This window comes from Sceloporus occidentalis, unplaced genomic scaffold, assembly GCF_023333645.1.
Source record: "Sceloporus occidentalis isolate IW3139 unplaced genomic scaffold, rSceOcc1.0.p SCAF_274, whole genome shotgun sequence".
NCBI classification, from domain to species: Eukaryota; Metazoa; Chordata; class Lepidosauria; order Squamata; family Phrynosomatidae; genus Sceloporus; species Sceloporus occidentalis.
In genome coordinates this window covers 798,681-814,763 of record NW_028317254.1, presented here as the reverse complement: position 1 = coordinate 814,763, position 16,083 = coordinate 798,681, and the positions used below count along the sequence as shown (strand labels likewise).

Sequence of the window (16,083 nt, the reverse complement as noted above, 5' to 3'; positions counted from 1 at the left end):
ATGGCGGCCACCACGGGCTCGGGTGAGCGGGGTGACGGAGCAAATTGGGGGAGCAACTGGCGATAGCGGCGGGGAAGGAGTATCCTAACGGGCACGGGCAGCTCCCGGGGACCCTAGGCAACCTCTCCTGCTCCTTCTTGCCGCTGCTGAGGCGGTGCCTTGCCGGGTAGAGTCGGAGCTGGGGCCTTCCCACCACCCCCTCAGCCCATGAATCTGCTCTGTCAGGACCCCGGTCTCTCGGGGAGCTCAGGACCCCCAGACAAGACAGGGCAGGGGTGACCTGGAGCTTTCCTGGGGTTCATGGATGCCTTTGGGGCGCCTCTGGGTGAATGTATCCCACCAATACTGTGGGATCTAAAGCCCCTGGCACAGGAAGAGTTAAATTCTGCAGTGTCCTGCCATTCATCCTAATGGGTTAATACCCCCAGTGGGAGCACTGTGGGTTCCCAATGGGATAGAGTGCGGTGAATGGGGAGGAAGTATTTAATGCCCCCTGCATCATCGCAGTACCTGCCCCCTCTCCGGGTCATTAGGACTTGCTGCAGAGCGAAACTACCCCATCCCTTCATGGCAGACGTAGGGATATCCCCGTTCGCGAATCATAAAGTGACATATGTCGTGAGGTCATCGGCGCGTCTCATTGTTAAATATCTACCTGATCCACCGAGACCAGCGCGGGGGTTTAAATACCCTTTTCTGCCAACATTGTGGTTTTGGGGTAAATATAATGAAAACAGAATTGTGATTAATATGCGGCCCCCCCCCCCCCCACGGGCTCCGCAGCCGGCGCGTGATTTATTGCCCTGTGGTGGTGTGGAGATCGCTTACGATGACCCAAGAGATTTCAGCCCATCTGCCCAGCGAGACGCTCCGAGTGTAACCGGCGTCTGGGGGCAACCGACGTCTCCTTCTGCCCCCCCGGGGGGTCCTTTCAGAATTTACCAATTCATAAAAATTTCACGATGCGCTGAAACGGTTTCTCCTCCCGAGGGTTATTCCGTTCTCCAGAGCCTCTCTCGATTGTTGGTATGAAATACTTAAGGGTCGGCCGTGTCTTCCTGGGGGTTAAAAATCTAACGCCGTATCTTGCGGGGCCGCTATGGCCCTTCTTGCAAGAGAAGCTCTGTTGGCAATCCTCCCATGATGCGTAATTAAGTCACTCACTGTTTAGTGAATAAGCAGCTAGCAGGAGAGCAAAACTCCAAATAGGAGGTAGAAACGCAGAGCCTGCCGGCAGATCGGCCCCATTCGGCCCCCATCTAGTTCCCGTTTCTCCTGCTTTAAAGACTCAAACCTTAATCAGTCGTTGGTCTCGTCTTAGATTCAGGAGCCGTGTGTCTATCCCATGCATGTTTAATACCCTCACTGTATTACCCTCTACCACTTCTGCTGGGAGGCTGTTCCACTTATTAAGAAAGGAAATATAATCTATTATTCCAGTCTTATTGTAGTGATAATAAATAACATAGAAATAACATGCACTAACGGTCCATGGGTCATTTTAACCCACGCCTGGCTCTCTACACACCCTTGGCCATATCTCCCGCGCATCAGGACTGGATCTTCCTGCCCCATCGAGGCATCTAGCGCTGGAACGTCGTACTAGATCCCGGTGTGGGGCATTTATGTGGCTCCGCAGACCGTTCCGGCTCCGGATTATTTCCCCCGCGGTGTTCGTAAGAAAGGCTGTAGCGATCAGTCTCAAGGCAGCGTCGCTGATGAAGAACGCCTGTTATATTACACCGAGTCCTTCAATGTCAAAACTCCAGGAGAAGCTGCGGATCCGCGGGGGCCGGCATTCGTGCTGATTATTGGTTGCTTGCAGCAGGAAAGCTCAGCTCGCTAATGCCCGGTTTCGGTGTCTCGGTTCGCGCAGAGGGCCGCCTGGTGCGTCTATCTCCGAACCAAATGGAATTCCCGCGATAAACATCCTACGCTCCGGTCCTCTCTGCATTTGCCGTATGCCGGCTCCTGTTTTCACCCCTTGCCCGTGAGCTAACGGCGCTGATTCGATTATCTGCGCTTCTTCGCTGTCGAGCTCAATGAGCTCGTTTCCCATCAGAATGAAACCTCTCGCGTCTTTCCTTCCAGGATCCTGCATGCGCGGCAAAAAAATAAGAGGAAGTTGACCAAAGCTTTAAAGAGACAGAGGGTCTTACCGGCTATAGTGACATCATCTCCTGTCCTCCTGACATCAGAGAAATAAACCCCAGCCCCCCCCCCTAAAACGATTGCTCCCGTCTCGCTGCTCAGATACGTCTCAGGGGGCCGGGTTGACCCCCCAAATGACGAGACCGCTAATGCGATTCAATGTGTGGAGTAATAGGGACAGGTTCCGCGTTCTCTGATATCCTTCACGTCGCGTACCGTTGCGTTCGTGTGTCATTGGAACGCTCTGTAACGTTTCGTCTCTTCTGTTCCAGGCGTTAAAGTTCCACGTAATTTCCGGCTTTTGGAAGAACTCGAAGAAGGCCAGAAGGGCGTAGGGGATGGAACGGTCAGCTGGGGCCTGGAGGACGACGAAGACATGACGCTGACAAGATGGACCGGTATGATAATTGGACCTCCTAGGGTAAGTGAAACGTTTAGTCCAGATCCCACTCGGCCTTTTGCTGCAGCAGATACTCCCTGCTTTGGCCGATTCTTCGCCTATGATGTCATTGCCGAGGGGAAAGGTTTCACCTCCTCCCCTGACGCGCGAAGTGCGGCACGTAACACCTCGGTTGAGATACCCTGCGCTGGCCGCACAGACCTCTGCCGCGTGGCGTTACGTTTCGCCTCCATAACAAACTCATCTCTGGATGTCTTCCTTTCTTTTTTTTTTTTTTGCAGACAATTTATGAAAACCGAATATACAGCCTTAAAATAGAGTGTGGCCCTAAATACCCAGAATCACCTCCGTTTGTTAGATTTGTAACAAAAATTAATATGAATGGGGTGAATAATTCAAATGGAGTGGTGAGTATGTTTCCCTCTATAAGCTACGACTGTTTGATGGGTTGATGCGCATGATAAGCAGGATTCTGTTGTAATAATAGAATTGGGATAAATTGGGATTTTTTTCTTCTAGATTTTTTTTTTTCTGGTGCGCGATAAACGTTTGTAAATATGATGTCATGCTTTGTCATTTTCCTTCACAGATCTGCTTTTTTTTTTTTTTACATCACTGTCAGCCGTGTATTCTTTCCTAGACCGTCCCGGGTGGCAGATCCATGGGGATGGGGGGCACCATAGCCATTCTGCAGCAAAACCAGGGGCATGTCACCCTATCGGGCACTGAAGCCCCTTACGGCTCAGTGGGCAGATCTCTGATCTCCCCAAACTGCCTACCTACTCTACACTAACCACATCTATAGCGTGCAGTACCCAGCGACACACTTTGAGGTATGATGTCATATCCCAGGAAGGGCACTGGGATATGACATCATACCCCGGTGCTCATCAGTAAATTACATTATATTCATAGCCACAGCACTTTTTTTTCTCCATTGTTTAAATGATTTATTTTTTAATTAAGGCAGGAGCTAAATGCTTAAACATCAAGCAGGGTACCGAGGGACCTTTCTTTACACGCGTGGCCAGTCATACTCTACTAAAGCCACATAGTGTCCGCCGCGTCCTGAATGTATCTTATCGCTGAGTGTGTTAATTTGCAATATTTAACCTTTTTTTTTTTTGTATTATTATTCTAGGTGGATCCCAGAGCCATATCTGTTTTAGCCAAATGGCAGAATTCTTATAGCATCAAAGTCGTTCTGCAAGAACTCCGACGTCTTATGATGTCCAAAGAAAATATGAAACTTCCTCAGCCACCCGAAGGACAATGTTACAGCAATTAGAAAAAAAAAAAACCCACATACAAGACAAAAAAATGATAAAAAAATGTAAAAAAAAAAAAAAAAATCATGCCCAGTTTAAAATGAATTTAAAGCTGTCTTCATTTTCCACAGTAGTAAATTTTCTAGATACATCTTGTAGACCTCAGAGTCCCGAAAAAAAGGCTCCCAAGATAAAAATCACTTTATCTTGAGAAGACTGTAAATGATACTAATATATATATTTTTTTTTTTCTTTTTTTTTTTTTGTTCCCATTTCAATCTCCTTTATGTTGTGCTTAAAAAAAAAAAAAATTAACCCTTTCACGTCTAACCACTGTCTGCTTAGTTTCGAAAACTTCTGGTGTCAAGAAAAATCTATTTAAATTTATTACTGTTCCAGAGGCGTGTGGCACATAAACGCGACTGTGAAAACATGTATCACACAATCACATTGCTGTAGTTTATTCTTTTTTTCTTGGCCTGATTTTATCTTATTTGCTTGTAATTCTGAGCTGTTTCTAAAAGTTGTTCCACAGATTTTTTTGGGGATTTTTTTTTTCCTCCCCATTTTTTTTTTTCTTTTCCAATTTGTATTTTTCTTTTTGTTTGTGCCCAGCTTCAAACTGGGACTCATGGACTACTAATGGGAATGCGTGCTAACTTGGGTCATCTTCCCTCTCACCCCTTTGTGTCGTCGCTAATAAATGCTCAATGTGGCAGATCGTGAATTGTTTTTATTTTTTTTATTCACAGATAATTTTTTTAATTTTTTTTTAATTTATTTATTTTTTTATTTCTGACCCGGGAAGGATTTCTGTAGTTTGGGGTTTCATGCGGTGTTGGAAAAGGTCGTTATTTTCGGAGGAGTATTTAAATAATATTCAAGTCGTTCAATATGGTTTAGAATCAGTTTGGGGCAAGGCCGTGTTATTCTAAAAAAAAAAAAAATACACATATATATATTTAATATAATGACTGGTCCTTACTGCTCCATGTACACCGTGCAGTAAAAAAAATAAATGTCAGTTGTCATGGAAACACCACCTATAGACCTCTGTGGTCCACACAACCTGGTGTTTGTATGTAGAGATGCCAGAGAACACTTTAAAAATAATATGTAAACAAACTTTACGGCAGTGGACCAAAATCTTTAAACCAAGCCCCCTTAGGGGGCTATCAGCCCTCAGCTCGCTTGCCAGCCCTCCCCATTAATCATCAAATTAATAGATTTTTTATTAGTTTTTTTTATTTTAACCTATTCTTGGTTGTGTTTATATTGGAAAATCTACACAATTTCTAGATTGCTGGAAGAATCTCTACCTGGTGCGTATTTAATGTGATCAGCTGGAAGTGCGTCAACGCGGCGTTTAGTGAATAAATCCCATTGCGAGGTTAATAAGAAAGCTTCTGGTTATTATGAGTTAAACACCGAACTGATGTTTATTTTACATACAGATGAGGAGATAGACATTGGTGTCATTTAGACCCGGTTGTACAGCGGTTTGTGTCTGGGCGGGCAGGGACGTATCGCTTAGGCTTGATATAAGTGTGACAGAGCCCAGCTTCGTCCTATATGAGAAGAATAAAGACGCGACGAGACATCGGTCAGCGAAGAAGCCATCTAAGTATAAATTTGATTCGATGGTAGTTTCGATCTGCGGCCGTTGCCAGCGTCTACACCCCTTGAATATGTCCCCTTTACCCAATCCTATCGGTCTGTAACCACGTTCCTCAAACTCACGCGATGATGTTAGGAGGCTCAACAACCGGGACCTTTAAAAGGTGGAATGGTGAGCTTCCCGCAGCACACGGTCACGGCAACGTCACCCTGGGTTACCACTTACCGAAGGTGGAAGTGAAGCTGCACCTGTTGCGGCAATTAAGGACTAACCCACCACCGCCTGGCTGCCCGCCGTAATAATTAGCAATGGAGGAATGACTGAAGACCGGGTTTGGACCCAAAGAATTAGAGGTTATATGAGATGCTACCGCCTTCCAACCAACCTCTGCAATCCCTTAATGGTAAACGCTTCCTATAATAACACAGCTGGCCCATTAACCCCTCTCCATACCAACCTTTAAATAGAAAGTCCTGTGGGAAAAGGGGATAGCCCCCCCCCCCAGCACTGTATACAGTAATATAACACCCAGCACTGTATACAGTAATGCTGGTCGGAGACAAAAACCTGGTTTATATCAATAAGGCATGGAGGAATAAATGAGAGTACAAAAAATGGCAAGTTTATTGTAGTCCATTCACAAGGCTTTAAATCAACAAGTCCTGCAGCAAAAGATATGCCCCTTAACCCCTTCCCTGCCTGGCCTTACAAGATGCATTGTTTGAAAGTGTCCATGAACACATCCAATTTATATGGTGAAAAGAAACTAATTATATATATATATATATATATATATATATATATATATATATATATATATATATATATATCTCAAAGGGTATGGACTACGACGACATAATAAAGTCTACACTGTCAGGAATTTCAGAGCATTCCTTCTTAACAGGTGCTTGGAAACACAAAATATATAAGTGTATACATGGGGATTATAACAATACAAAGGGTTAAATCCCGCTAGCAGACCCCCCCCCCCCCCCCAAATACCATTAAAGCACACAAATAAGATACAAGACATCAAGCCGTTTATGTGAAGCGGAAGAAAAGAGTCCGTAAAAAGGGACGAAGTTCATTCCAGACCCGTTCGGTTCCTCTCCTCCATAACTGACCTAATAAGCATCACCGGCTATCGATGTGTCCGGAACGGAGCGGCTCCTCCTGCCGGGGCCTCTGCGATAGAATTTCAGATTGAAAAAGGGCCCGGAATCCATAACATTTTCTTTTTTTAAGAGATTCCGGAGCCTAGGAGTTAAAAAAAACAGAGGACCTCTGACCGTATAAAACTCGGGGGACGGGCGGAGCGGGTAGGGTTGGGACAGAAGAGACGGGAATAAATAATTATCAGACTCTGAGGATCTCGAGGCAGTTGTTGTAGCAGATGGCGATCCAGTCTGGCTGAGTGCTAGCCCACTGCACGTTATTGATTTCTCCCTCCGCCGTGTACGCCAGGATGGGGTCCTCGATCGCGCGTGGCATCTGCTGGATATCCCATATTAAGGCCTGGTGGTCATCGGCTGAAAGGGAAGACAACATACAACGTAACCTCAAACACTTTGCAGGTTAATAACCACTCTCTCTGGATCCCTCACCCGTCCGACCAGACTGGAATATCAATATACCCACAAGGCAGGGACCTCCTTTCCTAATGTATTCAAGTCACTCAGATCAAGATGTCTGTAGCCTACTGGACTTATTCTAGCTTCTCTTTTATATTGTGAACTGTAAAGCATTAAATACGACTGCTAGTGCTAAGTAAAGACACACGCACGCATTACGCAGGTCTATAATGCTATGTTTGATCACAAAATGTAGAAACAAAAGCAGGCGCCGCAGAGTGCAACAAGCTCAAGGTGGGTACACCTTGGAAAGCAGACGATCACCGAGACGACTGTCTGCTAAAGGCGGGGAAGAAGGGTTTAATCCGGTGGGAGAAACTGGATCCCCCGGGTCTCTCCAACGGCCAAGGGTTTTGTGGTTTTTTTTGTAAGCTCACGGCACCACGGCAACTCTGGGAAGGTACTCACCGGCGGTACAGATGTGACAGGATGAGTGCGGGGCCCAGGCAATACCGTTGACGCAGGCACGGTGGTTGTTAAGCCTGGCCACTGGCGTGCAGGGCACACGGACATCCAGGATAACCACCTGATTCAGACAAGAAAGATAAATCAGACCCTGTAACCAGATCTCCAGTGCGGAAGAGTCCTGTCTCAGAGACAACGGGCTGACGGCACCAAAACGCTGACCAAACTCACCTCCATGCCATCCATAGCCATGGTGGCCAGATAGTTGGGATCCTGCTTGTTCCAGCACAGTCGGAGCAGCGGGTGGTGTTGGGGGTCTTCGTATATGATGGTGCTGTGTTCCAGGTGGCGCAGGTCAAACATGCGCACAGAGCCGTCAGCTCCCACGGAAGCAAACATGTCGCGCCCGCCGCCGGCACGGCTGAAGGCGATGTCATACACCTGCCACACAGAGGTATCCAAGAGTTAACCTATGTTGGCAGCACGCGCACTTACCTCAACACGGACACGTCCGCCGCAGACATTCTATTCGCAATAAACATGTGTCTAAGAACCAGTCTTTGAGAATAGAATTAAATCAGGGGATCTCTCACCTCCTTGTCGTGGGCGATAAGCTGTGTTTTCACGTGTCCGGACACGAGGTTGACCCTGCCAAGGACCTGCCCAGTCTCTAGACCCCAGATGGTGCAGGTGGTGTCAATACTGGAAGTTCCTGAGAATCATAACCGGAACGTGTGTTACACACTAAACCTTCCCCCACACCCGGGGAGCACAAGCACAGCAGGCTTCCAATAGTTTACTCCAAAAGAATATTTAAGCAACCATTCGGATTTTAAGGGCGAGTTTTCCCCTCCAGACAGCCTCACCCAGTAGATTAGGGTCCACTTCATTCCAATCAAAGGAGGTGAGAGGGGCACAAAAGTCTGAATTTTTGTTGTTGTTCAACAGACATTCCAGACGGGTCTCTGTTTCCCCAACCTATACAGAAAATAGACAAAAAAAAGTGATAAAATAATAATAAAAGACATCCCAGAATCCCCAGCACACACATTCCTGTGGAATCGTTTGTCGTCATGGCAGCAAGAAGAATAGAATCTGCCGGAAGATCGTCCCCATTCGGCCCGTCTATTCGCCCGTTTCTCGTGCTGTGAAGACTCAAACCTTAATCAGTCTCCGTGGTATCAGGCAGGCGCTTACCCTCCAGACGCGCAGGTAGTCGCCGCTGGTGGCCAGGAGGTCAGGGTAGACGCCCTTGGTGTCGGGAATCCACATGAGCTTGGTAGTAGGATACGGATGGTCGAAGGTGTTCCTGCAGATGAACTCTGAGCTCTCTTCATCGAGGCCGACCAGCTGCACCTGGAGACCCAGCCAAATCCGAGACAGGTTAACGGACAGCCGCCGACACCTCGGCTCAAGACAGCAGCACCGGGAACGCGCGCTCTACTCACAGTGACTACCCCTCTCGCAGAAGGGTTTATTCACTTCATATACATGGATGTGTGTGTGCGCGCCCCCTTGCCTCTCTCATAGAGCTGCCTGCGCGCCCCCTTGCCTCTCTCATAGAGCTGCCTGCGCGCCCCCTTGCCTCTCTCTCTCATAGAGCTGCCTGCGCACCCCCTTGCCTCTCTCTCTCATAGAGCTGCCTGCGCGCCCCCTTGCCTCTCTCTCTCATAGAGCTGCCTGCGCGCCCCCTTGCCTCTCTCTCTCATAGAGCTGCCTGCGCGCCCCCTTGCCTCTCTCTCTCATAGAGCTGCCTGCGCGCCCCCTTGCCTCTCTCTCTCATAGAGCTGCCTGCGCGCCCCCTTGCCTCTCTCTCTCTCTCTCTCTCTCTCTCTCATAGAGCTGCCTTGGTGCACTCGCCTCTCCAATAGAGCTGGGTGCACTTACCTTATTGTTATATTCCTCCACAAAGCTGCCAAGGGCCAGGCGGAACCTCTTGTCCGGCCTCACACTCCAGTTCATGGCATACACGGTCCATGGCGCCTCGTACTTGTAGATTTCCTTCCGTTTCCCGTGCAGGGACATAGCGGATAAGAAGCAGGTTCCGTTAACGGGGCACAATCACTGCAGCAGTTCGTTAAACCCTTCACGCATGCGCAGCTCAGCTCAAAGGGTAATGGAAATAGCCAATTGGGAGAAGAATGTAGGAAACCCCCACACAGCCAAGAGAGAACTCGGCGCCGATTGGCTAACCATGCTGATCCTTTTCTCAGTGGTGATTGGACACAATTAACAAGGCGCTCGGGTGACGTCTTGGCTGTTGCTGCGTCTCAAACCTCACTTTCGTGCCGGGATGTTTTTGTGCTCCATTTGGTTTATAGGTGGGAGAAATGGGCGTGGTGTAACCGAAAGGAGGGTTGGAACACAAATCGCGCGCTTGCATGTGACGTATTCGAGGTGCTGTTCGGGTTCGAGCTCAAAGGAAATTAGTGGCGTTTGACGGCGGTTGTCCCACGTCGTTCACGTGCCCATAAATTGCCCTTAATACAAAGAAACCCCTAACTGTAAAGTGCCGTGTAAACTGTTGGCTCGTTATCACTAATAATGGTAACAAATTATTGTATCTGGGGTAAAGATGGATTAGACAATAGTAATATTTTAGAAGCCATGCTGCAGCTGGTTTTTTTTTCTTTAAAAAAAATGGCAGCCCTAAATCAGGTTGTGTCTGGTGTTGTGTCAATGAGTTATAGTCCCTCTTTTCTCCCCTGAGTCTGAGGGCATCACAGGGTTCTACAGCCCTAAATGCCCCAATAATAAAAACTCTATAAATAATACATTAAACGCCTCATTTAGTTACACAAATAACTAACGATAGGTCACAAAGGTACATAAAAAGTCTTGGGAAAGCTCTGCCCACAGCCACACCCCCTAACCACACCCCTAAGGCAAAAGTGACCCTTTTTGGTCATTAAAATTGTTTCAATTTCTATACACTGGAATTTTAAAGCTCAGGGATTTTAATAATTCTCCGAACTGATGAAGAAAACAATAGAGAGAGCAGCTGGCAAAATGAAAGTTTATTTAAGTTTTTATATCATTCTCTAAAACTCCATAATAAAAACGTTCACAGTTTTTCCTAATGAGCGTTCAGGTCATATGTCGGCCGACAGTTTGTCCATCCTATGGAGACTCCGTAACCAACCTCTTAGCCGAGGGCCGCTGTGGCTACGGACCTATATTAACCAGAACACTCCTGATGTCAGCCAATGTAGAAATATATAAAACATCAAAGGTTAATTATAGAGTAATGTTTCCAGTTAATTTCGTGTGTCGGTAGTCGTGGAAACCATTTATTTTTCCTGACATGCTCTACACGGCTTTACTACTTTAAACAGAGTTGGTAGGCGTGGGGCTCCAATTGGCCAATAAATAGATTTGTTTCTATTCATGATTTTTTTTTACCACAATTTAATCTGTTAATTAAAGATTTGTTTTTTAACCTTTTATCCCCCCCCAAATATAATAAATGCAACAGGAAGAACCCCCCCCCAATAATATACCATAAATACATTTTGTGGCCATAGCAGCAGAAAAAGCTTCTTAAAATCCTTTGTACCGTTGCTTTAATATGTTTAAAACTATTGCTTAATTTTTGCTTAATATGTCTTACTTTCTATTTTGTTTACTAGTTTTCCTAGAACCCCCTCTGTTCCAATATAAAATACGTTGCGTTATATGTTAACAAGCTGTTTTTTTTTCTGTTTAGAAATGTCACCCTCGTATATACCTTCCGTGGATCACCGTCCTTTGATATTTTTCAGAAAATTTGATGACAACAGCAGAGGTAACGCGAAAACAAAATGATCCGTACTGTTATAAAACTGATATATTTTTTGTATTTTTTTCTTTTAATATATTTCTATATATTTATACATTTAACAATTAGTTTTGTGCCAATGAACTTCTGGGTCAGGCAATATATTATATATAAGTAATATAAAAAAAATCTTAATAAAGCAGTTATAGTTTTTTTTTTTTTTAACCATTTTCTTTTATTTTTTGGGGGGCTCGGTTTGCAAACATCCTCTAGCGTTTATAAATCTCCTTGCGCCTGGCACCTCGTTATGGCGTTACACGTGGCTGGGATGTGGTATCATAAACACGTTACTAAGCAGGCGATTTGCATATTTTGCGCCGGGGTAAAAATGCAACATGGAGAGAGAAGAGAGGTGAAATTTTGGATTAAACATTTTCTTTCTCCTTCCGCTAATACAATAAAATATTTTTATTCGGCTATTAATATTATTATTTTACTTGTTCTATAAACATTTTGTTATTCTTCTTTTCTTTTTTAACATTTTGAGTATAGGGGGTGAGCTTTACTCGCTTTCAAAACACTCTTACAGAGTTTAATTTTCAATAAGCTGGTTCCCGTGGTGTCCACCTGAAGCAGCACAGTTTATATTGGAAGCTCAGATAACGTAGGTGTCCTGGAACCTGCAGTCTTTTACGGTCTCTGGATTATTTCTATGAATCCGGTTTCCACAACCAATTTCTCATCATGGACCTCCTCAGAAAAGAGAACCCAGAGACTTCTCTTGAGGTCTTAGAGTGTCAGCTGCTTCCCAGTGCAAGAAAAGTGAAAATGAGTCTGTTCCTGTACAGGAAGAACCTACTAGGGCAGGTAATATATTGGAGTGAAGAAGACAAACCTTCCAGAGGGCAAACTTTTTTTTTTTTCCCTCGAGAGGTACTCAAGAAGTTGTGCCCTTTTCGAAGATGAAGAGCTATGCTTCATCATCTCCCTTCTCCTCGCAGAAGAACCGCACCCCACAAGAAATCTATTCTATGCATAGACAATAGGAAGGAGTGTATCATGCTCAGACTCCCTTCCTCCCATTCCAAAGCTGGGACCAAAAGAGTTCCTTCATCTGCCTCTTCATGGTGACCCTAACTTCCTGGTAGACCTGGATCTGAAAGGTGTCTTTGAAATTCCTGGTCCGGAGGAGAAGGGCACTCTAGGTGCTCTGGAAGGGATGGGAATCGGAAGCCTCCAAGGATTGTATTGGAGTGGGTGTCAGAAGGTGGGCCATTGTGGACCAGCTGAAGTCTGGGGGCTATGTTGCGGCTCATTGGCTCCTGAGGGACAACATTGAGGTTGAAAACACTGGATTTAAGGTTCAGAGGCTCTAAGTCATTGTAATCGGTCAGTCCAGGGCTCTGAAAGACAGAAAAATCAGTATCAGAAACTCATGAAGATGATCATCTTGCATACTTACTTGGGGATAATTTAGCTTTCATGGAACAGGTTCCAGAATATGATGCTAAAAATATATATTATATTATGATATTAATTTATTATTATTCAGCGTTATTGCACACTTATCAGCTTACAGAAATCAGTCACCCAAGAATTACAAACAATGTGTCTACTGACCTGAAGAAGAGATTCGGGGGAGTCCTTGGGTAAGGATGGGTTACTCTGTATGGGCTCCAGGCTCTTTGAAGCCGTGTGGTAAAGCCCCAAGGTGTGCGAGCTGGGTGAAATGGGGCTGTATGCGGGAGGTATCTGAGAAAGCTGCCTTTGCAACAGCTGTAAGATTATGTTGATGTCAGAAGACATTCTGGTCTCCAGTCTGCAAAGAAACGTTTTTCTAAGTTTCATTCGTCTTGTATTTTTTATCTCCAAAATTCTCTGGGGACCTTTAAAATGTCATGGACAACCCATTTTGCTCACCTGTCTAGCTGATTTTGGAGGAGTTCCAGACGCGATTCCACCTCTCCTGGTCGGTCGTCGGGGCTGAGAGGGGGATCCATAGAGTTGTGCACCAATGAAATGTGCCGCGATGGTTCAGGACACACAGACGCACGATGTTCATCCCAAAAGCTGAACAAGTTGGGAACTTCGAGGGGTGATGCTGATGGAAAATAAAATGGGCAGTAAGACAATGGAGAAAAGCTTCCCCCAATACAATCAACCCTAGTATAAGAAGCTGTTTTATTTGCGGCTACCTTTTCACCATTTAGCTGTGGAACCAAAGACAAGGCTTTCTCAAACTCAATGTTATGGCTACAAGTAGACGATGAATATCGCATTATGCGATGGGGAGAAAAGCAAAGTTTTAAGAGGCAAGAGTTAAAAACTATTTACTTTAAGAGCAGGTGGTCTGTCTGTCTAAATTCTTTGGGACCTAAATGTCTTTCCATGCCCGTGCAGCACCCACCTGAAAACGTCTCCACGGTCTCCAGCACCTTCCTGCCACCTTCCCTGCTGCTGATGTTGGCTGTGACCAAGTTCACCACGGCAGGGATGAATTCCTGCTTGTCTGCAGGTGGCATTCTGTCGGCTCGTGCCGAATTGAGAGGCTTGGTCTCGTCATCGCTTGTCTGGGAGCAGGGAGTGGTGCTGGAGCCCATCTCGTCCCACTGTTCGTGACTTAGGGGATGCTGGAGGCTGGTGAGATCCGAAAACAAATGATGTTGCTCGGTATCTGAATTGCCATCATCCAGACCATCTGGGAAGAAAGTATAGAGTGGAGAACAAGAATAAATAAAATAGATACATTAAAGGAAATGTAATTTTCAGTTTTAAGCTCATCACTCATTCTAACTATGCATGTCCATTTGTATTGGCTTCTTAAGCTAAGTATGGCATGACGTGGGTCCTTGGCACAATTGATACTTGCCATGTTTCCTGCGGCGCCGGTTTGGTTGCTTGCATCTCCTGGTCTTACGGTAGCTACCGTTGTAATCTTCACTTGAGGGGGATCGGGGGATACTGTCTGCCTGATATGGGGAAAGGAGAAACAATCTATTTCTGACGGCGTTTTGCCACACAGCTTATTATTTTTTTCCAACGTCTACATTAGTTCCTCCACAAACTAAACATGTAGAGTTTGTTTCTCGACAACTCTATACATTCTAAGATTCTCAAAGAACCAAGAAAAAACTCAGCATCTCACGCGGCTCCCCAAAGGACAGGCTTTTAGCTGTGTATAACGTCTGTAGTTAAAGCAAAGCTTCTATAACATCTTGGGTTCTAGAGAGGATTGGACAGTTGGCCTTCATGGAGCTTTAGACCTTTATATGTTCAACACTACAACTTTTTATCCATCCAGATGCTAATTCTCTTCAACTCTCCTCTGTAACCTACTCACATCTCTAAGGTTAAAGGTGATCTCCAGGTTGCTCCAGAAGGAGTCTGAGAAGGTTGGATACATGTCCAGGACCTCAAGAAGGTCCTCTCTCTGGATTTTGTGCAGATCGCAGTATGTTAACGCCCTCACATCTGCATTCGATTTCCCAGGACGAGCATATAGACTGATTGGCTCTCCAAAAATATCATTCTTTCCTGGGAAAAGATAAGTCAGTGTTAAAGACCTTACTCTACATACTCATTTTGAAGTTTGGGTATCTGATATATGGAGAAAATGTGGGAACGGCCAACCATGTATATTAACCAAACAGACCTGCAGGGTACCAAATGGGGCAACCGACCATATGTGTTATTGGAAGCAGACCTGTAGGACACCAAGCCTTGGAGCTGGCAAATGTTTTTGTTGATCTAGGGGGCAGTCACATTTCAGGATGTATAATGTGAGGGGGGCAAAGTTATATTTTGGCTAGGAGAAGAAGAGCAAGACAAACAGCTCAACTTGCTGTTTTTCTCCATTTCTCCATTAGTACATCTTAGAGTCACACATGGTCATACGTAGAGAAACATGGTAACCATTCTCCTTATTACCCAGAATGGCTACCACAATGTCGTCCCTGAGAATCTCTATAGAACCGCGAGAGATGAAGTAGAGGGTGGTCAGCACGTCTCCGTAGTGAACCAACGTGTCCCCTGGAGGGGCGTGGGTGGTCTTGAATTTCATCGCTAGAGCCCGCAAGCAGCCTTTGGTGGCACCACGGAAGGCTTTACAGTTTTGAAGCAGCGTGCGGTTGAGGTGGAGGCAGATGTCCGCTTGGAGGCACTCTGGAAAGCCTTTCAACACCTGGATAAAAAAAAGGCATGGCGTGGGGGAGGAATAAAATCAAGGAAAGGAATACAGAGAAAGAAGGAGCAAGTGGGTTTAGGATTGGAGGGTGATGGAAGGAAAGAGAAGAAAACATATATCAGAAAAGAAGTCCTTCTTGCATGACCTCAAAGTGTTGACTACATCAATGCAATCACTGCCGCCTTATTTTCTATATAATATTGTGTGTTCAAGAATCAATATGTGGTTGGACACATATTAATAGGATAGGAAGGACAGAATGTACCTGCTATGAGCTAACGTGCTGGTGTTTATTGTAAAATATTATCCTGCTATCCCATTGAGTGTCTGAGCCAGATCTAGGCTTGTATTATGGTCATTTTTATTAGGTGTTAAAAAACAGAATCAAGACATTTTTTATTTCTTGTATAAATCTGCGGCCTTTTTCTCACCCAGGAAAGGTGAATTTAGAGAAAGACTTTGGTTTAAAGAAAGTAGAAGTGAAGATACAGTATTATATGAGATCGCTTCAGATCTCAGATCATGCATTTAATTGACAGCTAAGTTATAGTTCTTCTGCTCTCTTCAGAGGATTTTATAGTTTAATGTGAATGCCCCAGGAATTTTTTTGGGAAAACTGCTAAAAATATTAGGGGTTTTTTTAAATTAAATTTAATACATGTAATAATCT

The 16,083-nt window shown here is 45.2% G+C and overlaps 3 protein-coding genes across 6 annotated transcripts in view; 1 reads left to right on the top strand and 2 right to left on the bottom strand.

The window, feature by feature from the left end:
* Nucleotides 1–3,839, top strand: LOC149275640 (ubiquitin-conjugating enzyme E2 variant 1). 4 transcript variants are annotated; one of them, XM_089504493.1, is made up of 4 exons: nt 1–16; nt 2,424–2,572; nt 2,833–2,958; nt 3,693–3,839. In XM_089504493.1, the coding sequence occupies exons 1-4, from the start codon at nt 1–3 to the stop codon at nt 3,837–3,839; spliced, it is 438 nt and encodes a 145-aa protein (XP_089360619.1). The 4 variants fall into 4 exon arrangements, with proteins under 4 accessions (XP_089360619.1, XP_089360621.1, XP_089360618.1 ...); XM_089504495.1 differs by having other exon boundaries at nt 1–22; nt 2,433–2,572; XM_089504492.1 differs by having other exon boundaries at nt 1–22.
* A 2,954-nt stretch (nt 3,840–6,793) lies between these two features.
* LOC149275639 (DDB1- and CUL4-associated factor 7-like) lies at nt 6,794–9,498 on the bottom strand. The gene is made up of 7 exons (XM_089504514.1): nt 9,361–9,498; nt 8,671–8,829; nt 8,340–8,451; nt 8,067–8,185; nt 7,705–7,914; nt 7,477–7,594; nt 6,794–6,966 (listed from the first exon to the last, which is right to left on the bottom strand). The coding sequence occupies exons 1-7, from the start codon at nt 9,496–9,498 to the stop codon at nt 6,794–6,796; spliced, it is 1,029 nt and encodes a 342-aa protein (XP_089360640.1).
* Nucleotides 9,499–12,363: 2,865 nt separating this feature from the next.
* Nucleotides 12,364–16,083, bottom strand: part of LOC149275638 (voltage-gated inwardly rectifying potassium channel KCNH6-like) — a 38,912-nt gene continuing 35,192 nt past the window's right edge. Inside the window, exons 8-14 of the mRNA XM_089504524.1 lie at nt 15,158–15,410; nt 14,571–14,764; nt 14,094–14,199; nt 13,638–13,946; nt 13,151–13,331; nt 12,851–13,049; nt 12,364–12,633 (exon numbers count right to left, since the gene is read on the bottom strand). Of these exons, the coding sequence (XP_089360650.1) occupies nt 12,364–12,633; nt 12,851–13,049; nt 13,151–13,331; nt 13,638–13,946; nt 14,094–14,199; nt 14,571–14,764; nt 15,158–15,410 (1,512 nt within the window). The remainder of the gene's footprint in view (nt 12,634–12,850; nt 13,050–13,150; nt 13,332–13,637; nt 13,947–14,093; nt 14,200–14,570; nt 14,765–15,157; nt 15,411–16,083) is intronic.